The sequence below is a fragment of the Myotis nattereri genome (assembly GCF_964212035.1).
Source record: "Myotis nattereri genome assembly, chromosome: 9".
Classification (NCBI taxonomy): Eukaryota; Metazoa; Chordata; class Mammalia; order Chiroptera; family Vespertilionidae; genus Myotis; species Myotis nattereri.
This window is the reverse complement of record NC_138084.1, coordinates 29,466,958-29,491,827: the sequence shown is the minus strand read 5'-3', so window position 1 is coordinate 29,491,827 and position 24,870 is coordinate 29,466,958. Positions and strand designations below refer to the sequence as shown.

Below are 24,870 nucleotides of genomic sequence, written 5' to 3'. Positions count from 1 at the left end.
CAATAATATAACGATGAAAATAGAATGGAGAACACTAATCCCAAAATAAAATAAAGAGAAAATAAAATGGCACTTTAAAAAATGGTAAAATGGTAGCAGTAATAATACTGGTTAAAAATAAGAAGGTAGTAGTTAAAAGGGTAAAATGAGGTGATGGAAAAAGAAGAAAAAAAAAAAGAAAAGAAAAAAAAGAAGAAGAAAAAAATTGGTTTCTTAGTTAAAAGGTGAAAAAAGAAAAAAAAAAAGAATTGCAGTAGTGAAGGTCCTTCGGTTCTTCTATTCTTCAGTGTGGCTCGCCTTAGACCTGCCAGGTATTCAGGAGAGTGTTGGGTTTCCCTGTGATACACTGTTCCTCTGTGTTGTAAACCACAGTCCTTATTTTAAAGCAGGCCGCATTTGTTTCCCAGACTGCCTTATTTTGTGTTTAGCAAAGAGTCAGTTTGTGGGTCAGCCTCTGGGTGGCAGTGTTCTGGGGTTGGCCTCTGAGGCTATAGGGCCTCTCTGTCCAGTGGAAGTTCACTGCCCAGAGCTGGCTGCGAAATAGTTAGTTACTGGCGCTGTGTTGTTGCTGGGATTGAAAATCCCTCTATAGGCCAGACCCTGTTAACTCCCAGGGATTGATCAGATTATTTTAATCCTTGATCTCCTACAGGGTGGAATCTGGGTGTGGCTGTGCTCCTTGCCTGGGGGCTGGGGGGAGGAGTCTCACTCTCCGGAGAGAATGGCTGCCCCAGACCTGGGCTCAGGGGTGTCTCAGCACTCAATTCGCTGCCACCTCTCCCGGCCCCCCTCTCTCTTCAGTCTCTCCCCAGATTCCACTCCTCCACACACTCTCCCTCTCTTCAGCACAGGTGTATCCGAAATGTCCCATGAACAGGATTCAGTGAAAACAAACAAACAAACGCCGGCCGCGGAAACGGGAAAGGCTCGGTTTCTGTAAGCTTCTTCTCTTACCAGGACTGCATGGTCTGGTCAGCTCTTCAGGCTGCCCCCTTTAGGCTCAGTCCTCTGTGATCACAGAACCCAGCTCTCAATTCCCCCGGCGGCGCCAGGAATCCCGCGGTTCTCCTTTCCCCCGTCAGGGGCTGTGCCTGTCCCAAGGGACGCGGCTGTCTGCCACGCGGTCTCACTCCGACTCTCTGGGCTCAGAGGTCTGGCAAACTTTCCTGCCCAAAACCCTGGTTTTTTTTACCTTTCCAGGGGAGTTCTGCTCTTCCCGGCTGCAAACCGTCTCACCAGCTGAGCAATTTCGCCAATTCGGGGTGGATGCTATTAGTTTCAGCTGCTCTCTCCATTTGCTCCGGGACAGGACCTGGGACGCGTCTGCCTATATCGCCGCCATCTTCTCTTCCTCTAGCTAGATTTCTTTCACATGATGTGGGGACAACCAGTGTTTTCACATTTAGTTCCTATGACTTCCTTTCATGTGCCCATGCCGCAGCCAAATTGAGTTACATAGCATTTCCTCCAAAAGTTAACCTTGAAACATTGGAAACAGTGAGAGAAACTTATTCACTCATTTCTGTGTTTACCCAACTCTACTAATACTGTGTGCTATACTGTGCCAGGCAGTGATCCAGGCAGAGAAGACGCTGTGGACAAATGCTACCAGAGGGCCTTTCACAGGCCCAATTTCTTGGACTGTGCTTATCAAAAGATCATTTTCCCTAAACCCAGACAACCCAATGAGATTAGAGGTAGGCCATCATTTATTCAAGCTTTTACCCTGTAGAATGCCCCCAACCACAGCACTAAGCACGAATGTAAAGGACCTATAGTCTGAGAGAAACATAGGGAATCTTCATTTTCTATCCAATCAGGTAGAACAATTTCTGAATGACTATTTATGGTTTTGGACAGGGATTCTTTTTTTTTTTAACTTATTAAATATTACCTCAGAAGTCAATAATATATTAGAGGCATCAAATGTACTAACCACTGATGTTTATGAAATATTTAGTCATATTTGACACCTGGCTGAGTCCTTTTCACCTGTTTTCTAATTTATACCCCACTATGATTTTATGAGCAGATGATTTCACCACATTTTACAAGGAATTAACGGAGGCTTGGAGAGGAGAGCTGCAGAACCAGGACTTCAGACCTGGATTTGTCTGATTCAGAGAGGAATTCTTTCTGTTGCAATGAAAATTGTAAAGAAAAATCATTCAATAAATAAATTCAGAAGATTACATGAGAAATTTATTGGTAATGTCAAGGACGATGGAGAGGTATAACGTTCAGACTAATGCTTTCTCTGAGCAAAACTAGAACAGCCAGATTAAAAACAACCTATTTGAAGAGATTGCGGGATCGCTGACACATTCTGAGGCTGAGGCTGAGAGAAGACTAGATACTTTCCAAGCCTGGCAGGGCAGCAGTGAGTCTCAAAGTTACTTCAGACTGATCAGGACAGAGGCTCTCATCCCTGCCCCAGACTGCTTCCCGACATGGCCAGGGTTTCCCCAGGAAGGCTTTCTGCTCCAGGTTCATCCACCTCAGGAGTGTCCTGCAGAGCCCTCTGGAGAACCAGCCTCAGGGTGTGTCTCTGCTTCCAGCATCGCTGCCTGAAGGAACCAACGAAGAAGTAAATGATGGGGTTGGCACAGCTGTTGACACAGGACAGGAATACTACAAACTGGTCAAGATGAGGGAAGGCATCAAACCAGAATAAGAGGAACCAGTGGATGCCTAAGGGCAGGCCGCAGAGGAGGAAGACCAGCATTGCGAGCACAATGGTCACAAAGAGCCTGGTGGGCGGCACCCGATGGGAGCCACACAGCAGTCTGGTCATCAGGGCCAGGCTGGACCCAGAGAGAAGCACAAATAACAAAACCAGCCATGACACAGTGATGAAATCCAACACTGGGCACCAAACATGATGCATGTTCCTCACCAGGAAGCCACAGTAGTTCCCTTCCAGGATGCTCAGCAGCAGGGACAGGGCCCAGAGCAGGGCACACATGACGGTGGACATGTGTCTGGGGAGGCGGCAGCGGTACCAGATGGGCCACAGGACAGACAGGCAGCGCTCCGTGCTGATGGCGCTGAGAAAGCTCAGGCCTGAGATGTAGGCAAAGTTTGACACAGGCCAGAGATCTGTCCTAATTACTTTAACGACAAAATGAAAGTGAAAAAGTAAAACTAGACTATGCATAAATTGGTAGCAGAGGAAGAGGAAGTCAGCCCCCGCCAGGTTTAGGATGTAGACAGAGAAGGCGTTCCTGCGCATGCGGAATCCCAGGAGCCAGAGCACTACCGCGTTCCCTGCCAGCCCCACCAGGGCCACGAAGACATTCAGCAATTCCAGGATTATGTTCTCTGTATAATATTCATCACTTTCATTGGTTGCTGTGAGGTCAGTCTCCCAGGGTGTTACAATCCTATCCATGTTCATAAGCACTTCAGTTGTGGGCCTGGGAACAAAACAAGACTTGAGCACCTGCTCTGTGACCATTGACCCTCATGCCACCCTGTCTGTGGTGAATGGAGGCTTCCAGAGATTAAGATTCTTCCTGAACCACACGGTCTTGGAGTCTTGGATCCTGAATTTAAACCCAGTTATCTCTGAATCTTAGAGCCTGGGCTGTTTCTACTGCAACACGGACCCTCTATGTCCAATCTCTGCACTCACCATAGGGCCCATGACATGTGCCCTGGAGGCAGTAGGAGAAGAGTCTGCCCAGGTCCTGTGGATGACAGCAGGGTCCTGAGTTCCCCAGTACTTGTGCTCTGGGAGAGTGGCTTTGTTTGACAGCAGGCTGTCAGAAGCCCCAGGGCAATCTCAGTGACTGAGAGTGGTCTACCCAGGAGGGAGGAAGGAGGTTATGACTTAAGCTCATGAAGGGAATGAGACCCCTTGTTAGGACAGAGTGAGGACCCCCAAAGCTCTTGCATTAGAAATGTCCCAGTGTGTCATGTCTATGAGGATAGACATTGATTATTCTTCCCATTGTTGTGTCTTTAGGGCCTAAGTCTGTGTGGGAACACAATGGGGCTGTCAATCAAATTTTAATCCACAAATGAATGAATTAATGAAAGAACCAATGAGGAGCCCAAGGGAAGAAGGAAATTGGATTTAATCCTACCTAATAAAAGAGTAATATGTAAATTGACCATCACTACAACACACAAGATAGCCACCCACAAGTGGTCAAACATGGCCGCCTCCATGTGGCCACAAGATGGCTGGCAGGGGAGGGCAGTTGTGGGTGATCAGGCAAGCAGGGGAGGGCAGTTGGGGGGGACCAAACCTGCAGGGGAGCACAGTTGTGGGGGAACCCAGGCCTGAAAGGGAGGGCAGTTGGGGGGAACCAAGCATGCAAGGGAGGACAGTTAGGGGTGACCAGGCTGGCAGGGGGGGCAGTTAGGCATTGATCAGGCTGGCAGGGGAGTGGTCAGGGGCAATCAGGCAGGCAAGCAGGCGAGCAGTTGGGAGTCAGCAGTCCTGGATTGTGAGAGGGATGTCCCACTGCCCGTTTAGGCCCAATCCCACCAGGATTGGGCCTAAATGGGCAGTCAGACATCCCTTGAGGGGTCCCAAGGTACAGGCTGGGCTGAGGGACACCTCCCCCCCATGCATGAATTTCATGCACTGGGCCTCTAGTATAATATGAAATTTTTTTTTTAATTCTTTTTTTTTATTTATTGCTTAAAGTATTACAAAGGGTATTACATATGTGTCCATTTTATCCCCCCGCCCTAGACAGTCCCCTAGCCTCCCCTATCCCCCAGTGTCTTATGTCCATTGGTTATGCTTATATGCATGCATACAAGTCCTTTAGTTGATCTCTTACCCCCCTACCTCGAAAATTTTTTAAATAAAGAATTTTAAATATAAAACAGAAGTCAGCACTTTTAACTCCACCACCAAAAAACACATATGTAACAAAAAGAAAATTTCATTTCTAAGTATTCATTCTACAAAAATCTCTTGTGTGTTCAAAAGACTCTTTTTATGTCTGCAGACACCTCCTATCTAGGTGGGAGAGGATTCAGGACTGATTTAAATTTCTCTATATTTTAGAGATGAAAGAAGCCCATTTGTGAAGGAGAGAGAGAGGTTGTCAAGGGTTAGAATAGAGGTAGTAGAGACATAAATATGGAAAGTGGGGTTATTAAGTGATTTTCAATACTGTAATAAAAGGGTAATATGCTGATTAGACCAGGAGACCTTCTGGATGTCCTTCCAGACAAAGTCATGGTGGCAGAGCTGAGGCAGAGGTGGTAATGGGCGATCAGGCCAGGAGGGGAGGGCAATTGGGGGTGAACAGGCTTGCAGGGGGGCAGTTGGGGGTGAGCAGGCTGGCAGGGGGGGCAGTTGGAGATGAGCAGGTCGGCAGGGGGGACAGTTGTGAGTGAGCAGGCTGGTGGGGGGGCACTTGGGGGTGAGCAGGTCAGCAGGGGAAGGGCAGTTGGGGGCTATTAGGCTGGCAGGTAGAGTGGTTAAGGTGATCAGGCAAGCAGGCAGGTGAGCGGTTAAGAGCCAGTGGTCCCAGATTGTGAGAGGGATGTCTGACTGCTGGTTTAGCCATCCCCCTGCAGTTGGCCATCCCTGAGGGGTCCCAGATTGGAGAGGGTGCAGGCCAGGCTGAGGGACACCTTCCCACATGCACGAATTTCATGTGTTGGGCCACTACTCTCTACTAATAAAAGGGTAATATGCTAATAAGACCAGGAGACCGGACATCCGACTTCCTTCCAGACAAAGCCACAGTGGTGGGGACTGAGGCAGAGGTGGTTAGGGACGATCAGGCCTGCAGAGGAGGGCAGTTAGGGGCCATCAGGCTGGCAGGGGAGTGGTTAGGTGGTGATCAGTCTAGCAGGCAGGCAAGCGATTAGGAACCAGAAGTCCTGGATTGCAAGAGAGATGTCCACCTGCCATTTTAGGTCCCATCCCACCTAAACCATCAGTCCAATATCCCTCGAGGGGTCCCGTATGGGAGAGAGTGCAGGCCAGGCTCACGGACCTGTCTGTGCAAGATTTTCATGCACCAGGCCTCTAGTGTGTAATATAAAAGTCATTTATCATCAATCCATGTGATTTGGAGTACAGATTTTTTTCAGATCAAAGCATTTGTGTAAAAGAATTCTCGTCGTGATTGTGGAGTTAGGAAGTGCTTACTTCTATTTTACAAAGGGCTTTGGATGAAAAGAGAGAAGCTCTTGCAGAATTTAGGAGAGAAACACAAACCAACTCACACATAGGTGAAGAGTAGCAGCTGATGAGTGCTAACATGGTATTACCTCTTTTAATCCTTCAAATAGCCCTATGAGGCCAGTACTATGATTACTCTCATCTGGTATAAGAAAAGAGAAGCATAAGAAGGTTGAATGACATGCTCCAGTTCTCATGTGCACAAGTGGAAGATCCTGGCTCTGATCCCACAGGTCTGAGTCAGAGTGTTCGGCCTTCCCCTGCCTGCAGCCCCACTATCAGGTTAGTGTGTGCGGTACAGATGGGGAATGGTGGGGCAAGAAGCAAGGAACTCTCAGGGACAAATCTAAAATGGCAACTCACCAGTGTGTTTTATTAAACTAGAGTAGGCAAATTTTATAAATAACAAGGAAGTGAAGCTTATCCAGTGTGGAAGAAGAAGTGGGTGGAATCCACCTGAGAACAGATCAGAGATTCCAGGGGCTCCTTCTTCCCTCTGGACAGAGCCAATCAGTGGAGTCTTGCCTGGTTCAGCCAGCGCAGGCTCACCCAGTAGAACTGAACCCGCTACCCTTCAGTCTGTGGGCTGCTGCTCTAGCTACTGAGTCAAACCTGCCAGGGCTTGTCTCCCTTTTTAAATGAAAACTCAATAATGATGACTAGATCTGTCTGGATTTTGCCTTTTTTTTCTTGTTGTTCACTATTGTATCCTCCGCATCGAGCACATGTCTCTTAGAGACCATCTGCTATAATATCATCCTTTAACTCAGGAAGAAGCTGAGGCTGAAAGAGCCAAAGGATTTCCCTGAGATCATAGGGTGAACAGCAGGTCCAATGCCAGCCCTGGTCTCCTGGAGCCCAGCCTGAGGCTTTCCCACTGTTCTCTGCCTCATTGTGGGATCAGCACCTGAGCAAAATCTTCTTGTGAGCTCAGAACATGAGAGAGCTTCAGGGTGTAGAAATGCTAATTGGTCTAAATATCCATTTCCTTCTCTCTCATATAATAATTCTGAGAGTTTTAGACCAGAAAATGGATTCTAATACCAGTTTCCATTCCCATTTGATGGCACCATGTGACCAGGTGGTAGCCAATGGGAGGTGAGCACAAGTGATGTAACCAATTTTAGGTTGTGCCTTTCCTTCTCCTCTTCTCTGATTGGAATGCTGATGACTTCAGGAGCCCTGCATGAGAATGAAGTCACCTCTCTAGGGCTGGGGAGCAGTGATTTGAAACAGCGCAAGTGTCTGATGCCTTGAAATCACCAGCCAAGTTCTAATAATCTCTTATACTTTACTTTCTAGGACTATCAAAATCATAAATTAAAATTCTTAAAAATATTTGTATACAGCCACCTTGAAAAATAACATACATTCCATCCTCAAGGCATGTATGATGAGAGATATTATTTTTAAGATGTGACACCCAGTAGAGGGTGCCAACAGATCAAATAAATGAGATGTAATAACAAGTTGATGTAACTTGAGAGAGAAGAAGTCCCAGGTAAAGCAACTAAGAAGAGGCTATAAGAAAAATGGATTCTCTTCATTTGACGTCAAATTTCATTTCCAGCTTCTCTACCCTCCGCTGCATCCTGGGAGGACACATCTCTTTGCCTCACCACTGGCCCCCTTTCCCTCTGGCTCCTGGAAAGAGCTGATTGGAGAACAGGAGGAGGGTGATTGAGGTTTTAACTCCCTGCCTCTCTGTTGTCAGGTTGTGAATTTGCCATGTTGGTGTTACTCTAATTAAGGAGATAGCTCCTGTCTGTTGGCCTTTTATTTTTCTGTCATAGTGACGACCACTGCTACAGCCACAGCCCTCCCTGTGTTCTGGAAACTTACCTTTCCCTATACATTTCAGGATGTGCAAGGGCAATAGCTCCCTATTATGACTAATCTTTAGGTGTCTCATCCTGCTCACCCTTTCTACACAGTCTTTTTATTAAACTCTCTTCAATTGCCGATTTGTTTGTGCCTTGTGTTTTTGGCTGGGACAGAAAGATACCTGCATATAACAAACAAACTCATAGAACAGCAAAGTACTGTGTGAAATCTGAGGTTATTAACAACAATTCATGTTTGAAAACAATGTCTGTGAAGCAGAAAGGACCTGGATTCCTCACAGTCTAAGCTACCAGCACCCATAGCTTCCCTGAGGGAGCTTCATGTCTCTGGACTCTCCTTCACGGGTGCCCATGGCTCCTTGCATGCTCCACCCCAAGACGCAGTCATGACCATGTGGACTAAGAGGGAGAAAACAAAAAAATTGCCTTTGAGAGAAGGTAGTTTTGAGCTGACTCTTACCTGAGCGCCATCTTCTAGTTGAAGGTGGTGAGTAGAAAAAGAGGAGCTTTCCACAGAGTGCCAAACACCAGAGAATGCTCTCCTACTCTTGTTTAGGAGGTGTCTGCAGTGGCAAGGGTGGAACCTGATGATAAAAAGAGGCTTATCAAGATGCTGGGCAGCCACTGTGACTTCCTGCACAAGGGGCACTGGCAAGTGAGATTCTGGGGAATGTGAGACAAGGGCCTCATGAGATGTTTCTCACTTGCCCTAAGTCCAATGACTTATCTGTTCCTCTCTCCATCTTACCCCATGTGGTCCCCCTCCTGTGAGGAATGTTTGAACTGGAGCCTGCCACTGCCCACTGAGGGTGAGTTCAGGAAGCCCACTCAACAGACAATGTGAGCTTTTCCATAGCTAAAGGAGAGTTTGCTTGACATTCAGGGCCCTGCATGGCCTGGCTCATCTGATTTGTTTCCATTTACTCCCAGGAGTAATGTATGCACATTAGTTTATTTCAGAGGACACAAGAATATCCTATATAATAAAGAGGTAATATGCAAATTGACCCTCAGGCCCTCACAAAGATGGCTGCCTATGACCAGGCTGGCAGGGAGGTTAGTGATGAAAGACCAAATGACTGAATAAGCAGGGTGCGTGGGGCGACCAGGTTGGCAGGGGGATTAGTGAGCAATGACCAAACTACTGAACAAACACTCTGTGTGGAGTGACCAGGCCGGAGGGGGGTTAGTGAGGGATGACCAAATGATTGAACATGCAGGCTGTGTGGAGCGACAAGGCTGGAGAGGGGTTAGTGAGGGACAACCAAACAAATGAACAGCAGGGGCCTGGGGCGACAAGGCTGGTGGAGGGGAGGGCCGTTGGGGGTGACCAGGCCAGCAGGGGAAGGCAGTTAGGGGCAACCAGGCTGGCAGAGGGGGCAGTTGGAGGTGACCAGGGTGGCCGGGGGTGAAGTTCAGGGCAACCAGGCCTGCAGGGGGGGAAGTTGGGAGCGATTAGGCTGGCAGGAAAGCACTGAGGGGTTACTAGGCCTGGGGGGCAGTTGGGGGTGACCAGGCTAGCAGGGGGGGCAGTAAGGCATGACCAGGCTGGTTCGGGGGGGGCAGTTAGGAGTGACCAGGCTGGCAGGGAGGAGGCAGTTGGGTATGACCTGGCTGGCAGTGGGGGACAGTTAGGGGCATCCAGGCAAGCAGTCAGGTGAGTGATTAGGAGCCAGCAGTCCAGAGTTATGAGAGGAATGTCTGACTGCCGGTTTAGGCCCGATCTCTGGATGGGCCTAAACCGGCAGTCGGCATCCCCTGTGGGGTCCCGGATTGGAGAGGGTGCAGGCTGGGCTGAAGGGACTGCCCCCATCATGCATGATTTTTGTGCACTGAGCCTCTAGTATAAAATAAAAATGTAAAGTCTCTCCTAATCTCAATCACCAATAGCAACTGATGTTTACAGTTCCCATTTTAACTCTTTTATAATTTATTTTATAGTTTTTTTTAAAAAAATATATTTTATTGATTTTTTACAGAGAGGAAGGGAGAGAGATAGTTAGAAACATCAATGAGAGAGAAACATCGATCAGCTGCCTCCTGCACATCTCCCACTGGGGATGTGCTCGCAACCCAGGTACATGCCCTTGACCGGAATCGAACCCGGGACCCTTCAGTCCGCAGGCCGACGCTCCATCCACTGAGCCAAACCGGTTTCGGCTATTTTATAGTTTTGCATAATATAACTTTCTTTCTAGTTTTGATTTATCGATATCAACAACTATGTATACTGTGTTCCCTTTTAACAGATAAGGAATTTAGCACACCACAGGCACTACCAGTCACCTCTCTCTCTCTCTCTCTCTCCCTTCCTGACATTTGTTAGCTAGATTATTTTCACATGATGTGGGGACAACCAGTGTTTTCAGCTTTAGCTCCTATGACTTCCTTTCATGTGCCCATGCTGCAGCCAAATTGAGTTACATGGAATTTCCTTAAAATGTTAACTATGAAGCATTGGAAAAAATGAGAGAAACTTATTCATTCATTTGTGAGTGAAACTTATTCATTCATAGGCACAATTGTACTGTGTGCCTATGCTGTGCCAGTCACTGTTCCCAGCAGGGAAGAATAACGCATGGTCTATGTCCATACATTCTAGATGAGCTGGGTGAGCTCACCCTGGGAGAGAATGTTGATGGAGAAGAGTTTGGAAACTCAGCATTAGGTCCTGTACCCTCCAGAGCCCTGGGAGAAGTGGAGGGCCCAGCCAACACAGGCATAAGAAGTAGGCAGTAAAGGAGGAGTGCCTGAAGCTGGTCCATTTTTGCTGCTTGACACAGTCACTGCAGGGAAGAAACATCTGCACAGCATATGTTTCAAGGGACCTGTCATATATGGCATACTGTTCTTAATATGTTTGCTCCCCTTCTTAGTGCTATGTGTTTAACCAAGGTCACCTCTCCGAGAAAGATTGTTTCCCCAGGTGGGGATTTTTCCATGGAGTTAGGAATTAACAGGACTAAGGAAGGGAATAAATCAGTAAAACCCCTTAACTAAGTTCCAGGCGGGTAGTTAATCACCTTAACTACGAACAATCACGCTTAAGCTACATAATCTTTACTTAGGATAAGCTCCTTCAGTTACTTCCTTGTAGCTTAACAGAACAATAGAGCAGTGACCTTGGAACGGAGATAACAAATGCCCTAACCTTTGGGATAGAATGGATAGGATTAAAATCAAAATAAATACAGATGTAACAGGACAATTATCCTATCTAATAAAAGAGAAACATGGTAATTAGCGTACAACCGCTACCCTTCCCATTGGCTAATCAGGGAGATATGCAAATTAACTGCCAGCCAAGATGGCGGCCAGCAGCCAGGCAGCTGGAAGCGAACATGAGGCTTGCTTGCTTCAGTGACGGAGGACTCCAACATTCCCGGCCTGCCTTGCCGGCCTCTGAGCTTGCAGTTTGAAACATTGTAACAAATATAGAAGCTAAACAAAACCCCAGAAATCTGCTTTCAGCCTGCCAGGATCTTAGAACTGGAGTTATACATTGTTTCGATTATAGAACCCAAAAAAAAACAGATACCTGCTTTCAGCAGCAGAGGCCTCAGAGCTGGAGCCAGTGCTAAAGCTGGCCCAGAATAAAAAAGAAAAAAGAAAAAAAGGAGCAGTTGGGAGCTTCAGTCACCTGTCAGCCTGAAAACAGCCCTCAGCTCCTCACCCAGACTGGCCAGGCACCCCAGTGGGGACCCCCACCCTGAAGGGTGTGTGACCAGCTGCAAACAGCCATCATTCCCTCATCCAGGCTGGCCAGGCACCCCAGTGGGGACCCTCACCCTGAAGGGTGTGTGACCAGCTGCAAACAGCCCTCAGCCCCTCACCCAGGCTGGCCAGGCACACCAGTGGGGACCCCCACCCTGATCCAGGACACCCTTCAGGGCAAATCAGCCAGCCCCACCCATGCACCAGGCCTCTACCCTATATAGTAAAAGGGTAATATGCCTCCCAGCACCGGGATTAGCGGAGCCGAGAGGCCTCCTGGCACTGGGATCAGCGTGACAGGGGGCAGCGCCCAAACCCCCTGATTGCCCTGCGGCTCTGTGTGTGACAGGCTGCGGCTCCCCAACCCCCTGATCGGCCCTGCTCTGTGGGTGATAGAGGGTGGCACCCCAACCCCCTGATCTGCCCTGCTCTGTATGTGACAGGGGGTGGTGCCCCAACTTCCCTATCGGCCCTACTCTGTAAGTGACAGGGGGGAGCTCCTCAACCCCCTGATGGGCCCTGCTCTGTGTGTGACAGGGGGGAGCTCCCCAACCCCCTGATCGGACCTGCTCTGTGCGTGACAGAGGGGAACTCCCCAATCCCCCTAATGGGCCCTGCTCTGTGCGTGACAGGGGGTGGTGCCGCAACCTCCCCGTCGACCCTGCCTTGAGTGTGACTGGGGGCGGTGCTCCAACCCCCCAATCGGCCCTATCCTGAACGTGACTGAGGGTGGCATCGCAACCTCCCTATCCACCCTGCTCTGTGCATGACAGGGGGCGGAGCCCCAACTCCCAAATCAGCCCTGCTCTGAGCCCGACCAGGGGCTGCACCTAGGGATTGGGCCTGCCCTCTGCCACCGGGGAGCAGGCCTAAGCCAGCAGGTTGTTATCTTCTGAGGGGTCCCAGACTGCGAGAGGGCACAGGCCGGGCTGAGGTCCCCCCCCCCCAACGTGCACAAATTTTTGTGCACCGGGCCTCTAATATATATATATCTATATCTATATCTACACTAATAAAAGAGAAATATGCAAATTAGCCATCACTCCGCCACTCCACTCCACCCACAAGCCATGCCCACCAGCCCATCAGGAGCGAGTATGCAAATTAACCCAACTAAGATTGTGGTGGCCTCGGAGCTGGACCAGCAGGAGGCATGGGTTGCCCCTGGTGATGGAGGAAGCCAAACTTCCCGCCTACCCTGGACAGTCCTGGGCGCCGCTCAAGGCTACAAAGTTTCAATTATAGAAGATAAATAAATCCCAGATACCTGCTTCCAGCTCAAAAGGAGAGGTTGGGAGCTTGGGTCGCAGGGAGGCATGGCCAGACTGAAAACAGCCCTCAGCCCCTCACCCAGGCTGGCTCAACCCCATGGGGTGAGGGTCCCCACTGGGGGGCTTGACCAGCCTGAAAACAGCCATCAGCCCCTCACCCAGGCTAGCCAGGCATCTCAGTGGGGACCCCCACCCTGAAGGGGGTGTGGCCATGCTGAAAACAGCCCTCAGCCCCTCACCCAGGCTGGCTCAACCCCATGGGGTGAGGGTCCCCACTGGGGGGCTTGACCAGCCTGAAAACAGCCATCAGCCCCTCACCCAGGCTAGCCAGGCATCTCAGTGGGGACCCCCACCCTGAAGGGGGTGTGGCCATGCTGAAAACAGCCCTCAGCCCCTCACCCAGGCTGGCCACACCCCCATGGGGTGAGGGTCCCTGCTGGGGGGCTTGCCAGCCTGCAAACAGCCATCAGCCCCTCACCCAGGCTGGCCAGGCACCCCAGTGGGACCCCCACCCTGATCCGGGACACCCTTCAGGGCAAACCAGCTGGCCCCCACCCATGCACCAGGCCTCTATTCTATATAATAAAAGGGTAATATGCAAATTGACCCTAACAGCAGAAAGACTGGGAATGACTGGTCACTATGATACACACTGACCACCAGGGGGCAGATGCTCAATGCAGGAGCTCTGCTCAGCCACAAGCCAGGCTGATGGCTGCCAGTACAACAGTGATGGCAGGAGCCTCTCCTGCCTCCTCAGCAGCATTACGGATGTCCGACTGCAGCCTAGACCTGCTCCCCACTGGCAAGTGGACATTCCCTGAGGGTTCCCTGGCTGCCAGAGGGATGTCTGACTGCCAGCAGGTGGACATCCCCCAAGGGGTCCCAGACTGCGAGAGGGCACAGGCCAGGCTGAGGCACCCCCCCCCCCCACGAGTGCACAAATTTTTGTGCACTGGGCCTCTAGTATATGTATAATGCTCTAAATTCAACCTCACCACTTGTAGAGAAAACAGAAATCAATGAAGACTGATCAGCCTTAACAGATATTAGAGGCTATTCTGTACCATCAGTGTAAGCAGCAATGTTGTGTTTATATACAAACAGGTAGAGAGATAGATAGCAAGTCTCAGGGAATCAAATGTAAATCCACATAAAATTATGTCTCTTACACCCTGTTACATTTAAGAGGTTTGTACATTTACATATGTATTAAGAAATAATGTAGAATTAGAAAGGAAAGGGGCAATTTCTTTTATAACCTTGGTTGGAGATTGTTTTCCAAACCACGAACAAAACTCCAAGGTCATAGATGAATATATTGATTAGAAAACTGCCAGACCGGTTTGGCTCAGTGGATAGAGCCTCAGCCTGCGGACTGAGGGGTCCCAGGTTCGATTCCGGTCAAGGGCATGTACCTTGGTTGCGGGCACATCCCCAGTAGGAGGTGTGCAGGAGGCGGCCGGTCGATGTTTCTCTCTCATCGATGTTTCTGACTCTCTGTCCCTCTCCCTTCCTCTCTGTAAAAAATCAATAAAATATATTTTTAAAAAAAAGAAAACTATTAAAAAGCAATTTTTTTCATGAATAAGGCCATCATCAACTAAAAAAAAAAAACACCTGAAAACATACTTACAATGAATATTTGGACACAAAATGAAAATATATAACAAATTTTTATATATCCATTATGTATAAAAAATATATTTCTATATCTTCTGCCCATTACCTAGAAAGAACCCTAACAACCAATAAGAATTTGACCAACTCAGTTCCTAGATAATCTTTGCTTCTTAGAATGAAAAAAGAATGCTAAAACTTACAGATGATTGCAAAGGGTAATTGCAGCTCCACTGAGAGGGGTTGGGTGTAGGTAGAAGATGGTATAGGGGGCATAAATGGTGATGGAAGGAGACTTGACTGGAGTAGTGAACACACAGTACAATATACAGACGATGTATTATAGAACCAGACACCTGAAACTTAGATAATTTATTTAAAAAATATTTTTTATTGATTTCAGAGAAAAGAGAGAAGGAGAAATAGATAGAAACATCAATGATGAGAGAGAATCATTGATTGGTGGCCTCCTGCACACTCCATGTTGGGGATCAGGCCTTCAACCCAGGAATATGCCCTTAAGAGGAATCAAACCTGGGGCCCTTCAGTCCGCGGGCCGATGCTCTATTCACTGAGCCAAACCAGCCAGGGCTGAAACTTAGATAATTTCTTAACCAATGTTATTCACTCATTTCTGTGTTTACCCAATTAATTTAATAAATTTAATAGAAAGGGGGAAAAAAGGCCCCCCAAAACTGACTCATAGTTACAAAATACATAAGGCCTGGGCAGGTAATGTAAAACATGGTGACTATAGTTTATAACGTTGTTTTGTATAATGGGAAGGGGCCAAGAGAGTAAATCTTAAAGGTTCTCCTCACAAGAGAAAAAAAGGTATCTATGTGTGGTGATGGATGCTAACTAGGCATATTGTGATGATTATTTCACAATACACACAAATAATGAATCATTTTGTTGTACACTGGAAACTAATATAATGTTATATGACAAATATATCTCAATAAAAAGCTGGCAAAATCATATTCCAAAAGTACACACACATAGAGAAAAGAATCTCCACTGAGATATTTTCACCTCAGATGATCATATATCCCTTAGCCCAATACTGTGTGTTTCGGGCCCATGAGGAAACTGGTATTCTTTTTTTTTTAAAAAAAATATATGTTATTGATTTTTTACAGAGAGGAAGGGAGAGGGATAGAGAATTAGAAACATCGATGAGAGAGAAACATCTATCAGCTGCCTCCTGCACACTCCCCACTGGGGATGTGCCCGCAACCAAGGTACATGCCCTTGACTGGAATCGAACCCGGGACCCCTCAGTCCGCAGGCCGATGCTCTATCCACTGAGCCAAACTGGTCAGGCGAAACTGGTATTCTTATGTGATTTGCTGTTCCAAGCAAATCTCTGAAAAGGGACGCTGCTCACATGTGCCTCTTTATACAGACCCACACAGGTAGGACATGCTGCTACAGCCTGCCAGTTTATTTATTTTTAAAAAAATATATATTTTATTGATTTTTCACAGAGAGGAAGGGAGAGGAATAGAGAGTTAGAAACATCGATGAGAGAGAAACATCGACCAGCTGCCTCCTGCACACCCCCCACTGGGGATGTGCTCACAACCAAGGTACATGCCCTTGACCGGAATCAAACCCGGGACCCCTCAGTCCGCAGGCCGACGCTCTATCCACTGAGCCAAACCGGTCAGGGCAACAGCCTGCCAGTTTACTCAGCAGGCATTAAAACCTTCATCTCACTAGACACAGGTCTCTGATCTTCCTATTTTTGGAAGATTTCATAAAAGAGTGGGAGGAGCATAGGAAGTTCTGTACTGCCCAGTACATCAGGGGTTTTACAGAGCATGTTTATTTTCTCCTCAACTTATCTGGAAGTTTTAAACTCTCTGTCTATTTTCCAGTCAATTGCCTTAGCTATTTAACACATTTGTGTAAAATCTAAAGAAATGAGTAGTTTTACCATGTAAAAATGTCCACTTCTAGCACACTAATGCAGATTAGGAGAAGGTGTTCTTTCTGAGCTGAGCAGCCCTGATCTTGCCTGTGTATGAAGAAAAATGTGCCGTTTTCTGTAGTGAGAACCCTGCACCTGGACACAAGGGTTAACCAGCGGACTGTATGTCACCCCCCTCCCCTCCTCTGCCTTTGTTTGGTGCAGTGGACAAATCATACAGCTCAACCCAGAAGTCTGCCCTCCTCATGAATACCAAGCACCAAGACAGTGGGAAACTCAACTCTGTTTCCATCCTCCCAACCTACTGGGCTCTAGGACTGAATTTTGACTCTGTTTTTTCCCCCAAAGAAATTAAACAGGTATTGTTTTCAATATTGTTTGTTCAAATGTATTCCCATAACATCAATGTTTTTGCTCACCTTCGCATTTCACATCTCATGTCTTCCATTCCTCAAAGCACGTTCTTCAGGAGTTCTTTTCATGAGAGTCTGTGGGTGGGAGCCATGCAGGGCAGCTCAGGGCCTGTGGAGCTGTCAGACAGGCACTCTGACCAGTGGTCCTGAGGGGTGTATTGAGGAATGTTTGAAGGAAAGCCAGATGGAGACTGGACAGTGTGGCCTGGGAAGGAGGTCCTGTCCACCTCTAGAGCAGTGGAGGCCTGCCTTCCATACCCTGAATGATTCTCCCCTGCCCTGCAGCGACCTGAGGCAAGGGGCAAGGCTGAGAGCTGGAAAACCTGCGCCTCTGTGGCTGCGTCTGGCAGCCCTGGGGACAAGAACATTTGGCCTGGTCAGAGCCTGGGAGGAGGCTTTGCCTGGTGAGGGCCAGAGGCACTGAAAAAGGGGAGTGCCACTGAGCCAAACAGGCTTGGGCTTTTTGTTTGTTTGTTTTTTGAAAGTTTAATGGTTTTGATTTTTATTTTTAATCCTCACCTGGGGATATTTTCCCACTGATTTTTAGATAGAGTGGAAAGGAGGCAGAGAAAAAGAGAGAGAGAGAGAGGAACATTGATGTCCGCAGGCACCCTAACCCGGTCCATAAACTGCAGTCAAGGTATATGTCCTTGACCAGAATCAAACCTGGGACCCTTCAGCCTGTGGGCCAACACTCCATCTACTGACCCAAACTGGCATGGTTTTGTTTTGTTTTGTTTTAGTCTCTATGTCATTTACTTCCAGCCTGACTTGCAACAGAAGTTACCTCCAGTCCACATCTCTGGTAAAGTCAAAGCCTACCTTCGTATTTGAAAACTGATACCTGAGCACAAATGGCATGTGGTTCAGACTGAGGCAACCTCATAATCGCACTGTTTGCTTGGATTGCCTAGACTGGGCTTGTGACCCAAGTTTCTGATGGAGTCATCATGAAAATGTAGGTTCCTAAACTCCAGGTCCAGTGCTCCAAATCTAGCACACGCAGGTTCTGCATTTCTGCATATTCCAGGGTCTCTGGTTGCTAAAGTGGGCTGGGTGGAGACAGGGCTTCCTCTGCTGGACCAACAGGTTCAGGAATAGGTAGTGGAGCAAGGCCTGTGACCTAAGCACCTGCAGGCACTCTCCTTGAAAAATGTCTTCATGAATTGTGTGTTGGTGGATGTCAGAGTGTAGACTGGGGGCTGTTGGCAGATTTGGCGTAGTGACTCTAGCTATTGCATAAATGGTAAAGCTTTTGCTGAGGATGGTGTCCATCAGGAGGAGCCACCTGGGTCTATACTGTCATGCGTCTCCTGGGCTGGTATTGGGCTCTTCGGGATGGAGGCAAGAGAACTTAGAATTTTTAGATGACTTCTCCTCTGACCTCGAAACATAACCCTATGATGGCATGTACCATATTGTATGACAGTCTGCGCTGCACTACACTACTTCCTTTTATAGCTTGAGGGGATGCTGTGTTTGAATCTCTAAAGCCTGGCACAGGGGATGGAGCATAGGAGAAGCTCAGTTATTATTTATAGAAATAACAGGAGAATAATTGAGTGACTTTGCTATAAAATGCATGCTTGATATATTCAAGACTACATGTTCTATGTAGAAGTACAGTGCTTGGTCACATACGTTGTAATGATGTTTGTTGAAGTAATGCATAAATAGACAGTTGTGGATGACAGCTCCCAAAAAGTGCCATGAGGGACTTTCATATCCTTCCTCTCTTCCTGAAAGAAATTTCTATGTCCTGCATGACCCACCCAATATGAAGTCACATGAAAAGCCATCACTGGCTTTGGAAAGGAGGCAGCTCTTGAGCAGACTCTTTCCTCCCCTCCACGCTTCTCCTTGGAGGCAGTGATGAGACCTGCGAAGAAAGGTAAGCGCCTTCCTCCTATTGACCGATTCCAGAGAACACGTTCTGTTACCTTGAGTGGGAGATGCCTGCAGGAGCTTCAGTGAGACCGTGACAGAGTCAGTCTCTTCTTTTTCCTTTTTTTTTCTTCAGGCAGTCTTTTCAGGATAACATCATGATTATCAGGCAGGAGCTGCTTGAGAAAAATTGTTACTTAGCGTCTTCTAAATTGCAGGCCAAGACCATCACTGGGCTTTCAAAAGCATGCTATCTGTTCCTCAAGACCTCACAGTGTGGTGGAGGAGGGAGACATACAAACCAGACACTCTGGGACAATGTTATAAGTGATCTATAGAGGAAGGTTGGGGCCACATGTGTTCACTGTGGCTGCAATGGCTGGGCTTGAGCATCCAGAAGCTCTAAGTTTTCTTGCAGACAAGAAGAAGAGGAATGCCACTGACATAAAAATAACCAGTTTTCCAGGTGAAACCCAACTGTCTTTGGTTCAAAAAATGGGGTGAAATTTTCCTCCAGGGTTCCTCAAAGCTGTACATTTGAAAGGATCACAAGACTCACAGGGCTGAATCTCGTAAGCACTCTCAGTGTAAGTTGGTGGCATCACATCAAAGAACTCAGCCTGGTGCACAGACTACATGCACTATCTTCCTACCTTCTTCCACCACCCTGTCATCCAGCTGAGGGACCCCTTACCTATAGCCAAGCCTAGTACAGCTTCTGGAAATGAAGGGGGCGCTTGTAGGACACAGAATCAGAAAGTGATGAACTGGAAAGAGCATTGGATCAAACGTCGGGAAACCTAGTTCTGATGGATATATTTGGTTCGAAAAGTGGAAAACTGTAGTTACTATAATTTTCACAGCTACCTGTAGTGTCTCCAGAGCAGTCAGCATTCATTTGTGAATCCCTCTCTCTGAGTGTCAATATATGGGGCAGCCTCACTGTCTGTGAACAGACAGTCCTCTCTGTTGTCACCTTGTCATAACGGACCCTCCACGTCTGCCTGAGTTCTCTGAGAAATGAGTAACCAGTGTCAGAGAATAGTCCAGAATTCTGTAATGAACCTAAGTTTTTACCAATACAATGACATGAGTAGGGCAAGATCAGATGTTTCTAACTCATGGACTGGCCATGAAACTGACTATAATTCACAGCCAGAATAATCTGTACAAAATCTCGAGGCTTACAGACTATTCCAAAACTACTATCTACATGCTACTAATAATTGTGTTTCTAGATAATTTTTATTTTAAAATTCACCTTGAGGTTACAATGGTCACATTGGAATTGGTGGGACATAGTGCTACACTCTACCCTGGTCAAGGTGAGAACTATAACCACTCATCATTTCTCAAATGTAAAGGCCGTGGTTTTCTTTACTACAACCCAAAGCCAACTTGTCACCATGCTGTAGACAAATGCCACTGGAGGACTTTCACAAGCCCAATTTCCTGGACTGCGCTTATGCAGTAGAGACTCTAAGAATATTTTCCCTAAACCCAGAGAACCCAATGAGATTAGAGGTAGGCCAACTCATTTATTTAAGCTTTTTATCTATAGAATGCCCCCGATCACAGCACTAAACATTTTACCCAGTCAGGTAAAAAAAAATTCTGAACAAAAGTTTATGAATTTTGACAGGGATTCTTTTTCTTTTATTCTTCTTCTTCTTCTTTTTTCACTTATTATATACTAGGGGCCCGGTGCATGAAATTCGTGCACTGGGTGTGTGTGTGGGGGAGTGTCCCTCAGCCCAGCCTGCCCCCTCTCACATACTGGGAGCCCTCAGGCGTTGACCCCCATCACCCTCCAATCGCAGGATCGGCCCCTTGCCCAGGCCTGATGCCTCTGACAGAGATGTCAGGCCTGGGCAGGGGACCCTTATTTCCCCCCATCACTGGTTCTGCCCCCAGCCCAGGCCTGATGTCTCTGGCCCAGGCGTCAGGCCTGGGCAGCGGACCCCCAGACCCCTCCGATTGCTGGCTCTACCCCTTGCCCAGGCCTGATGCCTCAGCCAGAGGCGTAGACCCCCATCACCCTCTGATCACCTGATTGGCCCCTTGCCCAGGCCTGACGCCTCTGCCAGAGGTGTCAGGCTTGGACAGGGGACCCCCATCTCCCCCCGATCACTGGCTCTGGCCCCCGCCCAGGCCTGAGGCCTCTGGCCCAGGAATCATGCCTGGGCAGGGGACCCCCATCTCCCTCTGATTGCTTGCTCCACCCCCCGCCCAAGCCTGACACCTCTGACCCAGGCTTCAGGCCTGGGCAAGGGGACCATCATATCCCCCCAATCCCCAGCTCAGCCCCCCGCCCAGGCCTGATGCCTCGGCCAGAGGAGTTGACCCTCATCACCCTCTGATCAGCAATCACCGGATCGGCCCCTTGACCAGGCCTGAGGCCTCCGGCAGAGGTGTCAGGCCTGGGCAGGGGACCCCCAGCTCCCTGCGGTTGCAGGCTCCGCCCCTGCCCAGGCCTAACGCCTCTGGCCTAGGCGTCCAGCCTGGGCAGCAGGGACCCGCAGCTGCAGCGGCCCCGCGATCGTGGGCTTCGCTTTAGGCCCAGGCAAGGGACCCATAGCTCCTGGGACTGCCAGCTTCGACTGTGTCCAGCTCCCATCGCTGGCTCCACCCCTACTTCCTGCTATCACTGGCCAGGGTGGCAAAGGCGCCTGATTCTCCGATCATGGCTGGGGGGCAGGGCAAAGGCAGCCCCAGGGTTTAGCTCTTAGCTCCCCCCTGGGTTTCCGATCACTGTCAGTGACAGGGGGCTTCTTCCTGCTTTCCCTTTTGCCTCTCTGCATTGTGCCTACATATGCAAATTAGCCGCCATCTTATTGGCAGTTAACTGCCAATCTTAGTTGGCAGTTAACTGTCAATCATAGTTGGCAGTTAATTTGCATATAGCCCTGATTAGCCAATGAAAAGGGTATCGTCGTATGTCAATTACCATTTTTCTCTTTTATTAGTGTAGATTGCCTCCAAGCCAATAATATACTGTATTAGAGGCTTCACGATATTAACAGCTAATGTTTATGAAACATTTAGTCATATTTGGCATCTGGTTGAGTCCCTTTCATCCGTTTTCTTATTTATTCCCCACTATGATCCTATGGGGAGATGATTTCAACCGCATTTTACAGATTCATTAACTGAGGCTTGGAAAGGAGAGCTGTAGAACCAGGACTTTGAACCTGGATTTGTCTGATTTGGACAGGGATTCTTTCTGTTGTAATGAAGATTGAAAAGAAAAAGCATTTAAAAAAAAAGAAATTCAGATCACATAAATTTATTGGTAATGCCAAGGACGATGGAGAGGTATAACTTTCAGACTAATGCTTTCTCTGAGAAAAACTAGAACAGCCAGGTTAAAAAAGAACCTATTTGAATAGCTTGGGGAATCACCCAAGTATTTTTGGGGCTGAGTCTGAGAGAAAACTAGATACTTTCCAAGCCTGGCAGGGCAATATTGAGTCTGGAAGTTACTTCCGACTGATCAGGACAGAGGCTCTCATCCCTGCCCCAGACTGCTTCCTGACATGGCCAGGGTTTCCCCAGGAATGCATTCTCCAGGTTCATCCACCTCAGGAGTGTCCTGCAGCGCCCTCTGGAGAACCAGTCTCAGGGTGTGTCTCTGCTTCCACCATCGCTGCCTGAAGGAACCAACGAAGAAGTAAATGATGGGGTTGGCACAGCTGTTGACACAGGACATGGGTACTACAAATTGGTAAAGATGAAGCAAGGCTTCTAAATATATTTCAAGCCAGGATAAGAGGAACCACTGGATGCCGAAGGGCAGGCCGCAGAGGAGGAAGACCAGCACCGTGAGCACGATGGTCACAAAGAGCCTGGTGGGCGGCACCCGGTGGGAGCCACACAGCAGTCTGGTCATCAGGGCCAGGCTGGACCCAGAGAGAAGCACAAATAACAAAATCAGCCAGGACACAGTGATGAAATCAAATACCCGACATATGGAAGGGCTTAAAAAATTCCACAGAAAGATAGAGAAACTTTTATCCAGGATGCTTAGCAGTAGGGACAGGGACCACAGCAGGGCACACGTAATAGCTGACAGGTTTCTGGGGCGGCGGCAGCGGTACCAGATGGGCCACAGGACAGACAGGCAGCGCTCCGTGCTGACGGCGCTGAGAAAGCTCAGGCCTGAGATGTAGGCAAACACGGACACAGCGATGAAAAATTCGCAGATTTCAATGGGGACAAATTCAAAGTACAAAATTGAACATAGGAACTTTATAATCTGGCAGCAGAGGAAGAGGAAGTCGGCTCCCGCCAGGTTGAGGATGTAGACAGAGAAGGCGTTCCTATGCATGCGGAAGCCCAGGAGCCAGAGCACCACTGCGTTCCCTGCCAGTCCCACCAGGGCCACGATGATTGTCAATAATTGCAGGATTATGGACTCTGTATCAGGTTCATGGAAGGCCTGATCACTTCCGTTGGTTGGTGTGAGGTTGGTCTCCCACGCTGTGGCTGTCATATCCGTGCTCAGAAACGCTGCAGTTGTGGGCCTGGAAACAAAACAAGACTTGAACACAGGACTGAATTTAATGTCTCTGCATTTTAGAGGAGAAAGAAGCCCATTTGCCAAGGAGAAGGGGAGAGGCAAAGGGTTTGAATAGAGGTAGTTGAGACAGAAATATGGAAAGTGGAGTTATTAAGTGATCTTCTGATGGTATATGTAATATGAAAGTTATTTATTGTTGCTCCATGTGACTTGGAGTAAAGATTTCTTTGCAGATCAAAGCATTTGTGTAAGAGAATTCTCGTGGTGGTGGTGGAGTTAAGAAGTGCTTAGTTATATTTTACAAAGGGCTTCGGTTGAAAAGAGAGAAGCTCTTGCAGAATTTAGGTGTGAGACATAAATCTACTCCCACATAGGTGAAGAGTAGCAGCTGATGAGTGGTTACATGGTATTACCTCTTTTAATCCTCCAAATAGCCCTATGAGGCCAGTACTCTGCCTATACCCATCTGGCACATAGGAAAAGAGAAGCAGAAGGAGGTCCAGTTCTCACGTGCACAAGTGGAAGAGCCTGGATCTGATCCCACAGGTCTGTGTCAGAGTGTTCCCCCTTCCCCTGTCTTGCAGTCCCACTTACAGGGTGGTGTGTCCGGTACACAAGGGGAATGGTGGGGCAAGAAGCAAGGAACTCTCAGGGACAAATCTAAAATGGAAACTCACTTATGTGTTTTATTAAGCTAGAATAGGCAAATTTTGTAAATAATAAGGGAGTGAAGATTATCCAGTGTGGATGAAGGGGGTGGAATCCAGCAGAGAATAGACCAGAGGGTCCAGGAGCTACTTCTTGCCTCTGGAGAGGCTCAATCATTCCAGCCTCTCCAGGTGCACCCAGCACAGGCGTGTCAGAGTGGAGGGAGGCAGGACCCTCTGGCCACAGAGGTAGCTTCAAGGACTGAATGATCTATCAGTCTTAGTTCCTACAATCCTGGTTGAACTAATGAGATGATGGAGGGAAACCACAACCTCTGATATCTCCCCCAGGGCACCATGAGCCTTTTATTTATGAAAAGAATCACAAGTCTTAGCTGTAAGTGTATGTTTTTTCTTTTGTCTCCCTTTTAAAACGCAAAACTCAATAATGACGATTAGATTTTTCTGTTGTTTTTTTTTTCCCTCTAGGTTATTGTTGTTCACTATTGTATCCTCGGCATTGAGCACATGTCCCTTAGAGTCCATCTGCTATAATATCATCCTTTAACTCAGGAAGAAGCTGAGGCTGAAAGAACCAAAGGATTTCCCTGAGATCACAGGGTGAACAGCAGGTCCAATGCCAGCCCTGGCCTCCTGGAGCCCAGCCTGAGGCTTTCCCACTGTTCTCTGCCTCATTGTGGCATGAGCACCTGAGTGAAATCTTCATGTGAGCTCAGAACGTGAGAGAGCTTCAGGGTGTAGAAAATGTTAGGACAGAACCTAGACACAGAACCTACACACAGAACCTAGAGAAGAACCTAGAGATGGAACATGGCAAAAGATCCTGGACAGAAACTGGCAACAG

General features: G+C 48.0%; 1 protein-coding gene across 2 annotated transcripts; it reads right to left on the bottom strand.

The window, feature by feature from the left end:
- Nucleotides 1–2,422: 2,422 nt before the first annotated feature.
- On the bottom strand, nucleotides 2,423–23,358 carry LOC308525633 (mas-related G-protein coupled receptor member X2-like; the record flags this gene model as incomplete). 2 transcript variants are annotated; one of them, XM_081100397.1, is made up of 2 exons in its annotated part: nucleotides 2,423–3,289; nucleotides 23,224–23,331. In XM_081100397.1, the coding sequence occupies 2 exons, from the start codon at nucleotides 23,329–23,331 to the stop codon at nucleotides 2,423–2,425; spliced, it is 975 nt and encodes a 324-aa protein (XP_080956523.1). The 2 variants fall into 2 exon arrangements, with proteins under 2 accessions (XP_080956523.1, XP_080956524.1); XM_081100398.1 differs by lacking the exon at nucleotides 2,423–3,289 and having other exon boundaries at nucleotides 22,348–23,358.
- Between the last annotated feature and the right edge of the window lie 1,512 nt (nucleotides 23,359–24,870).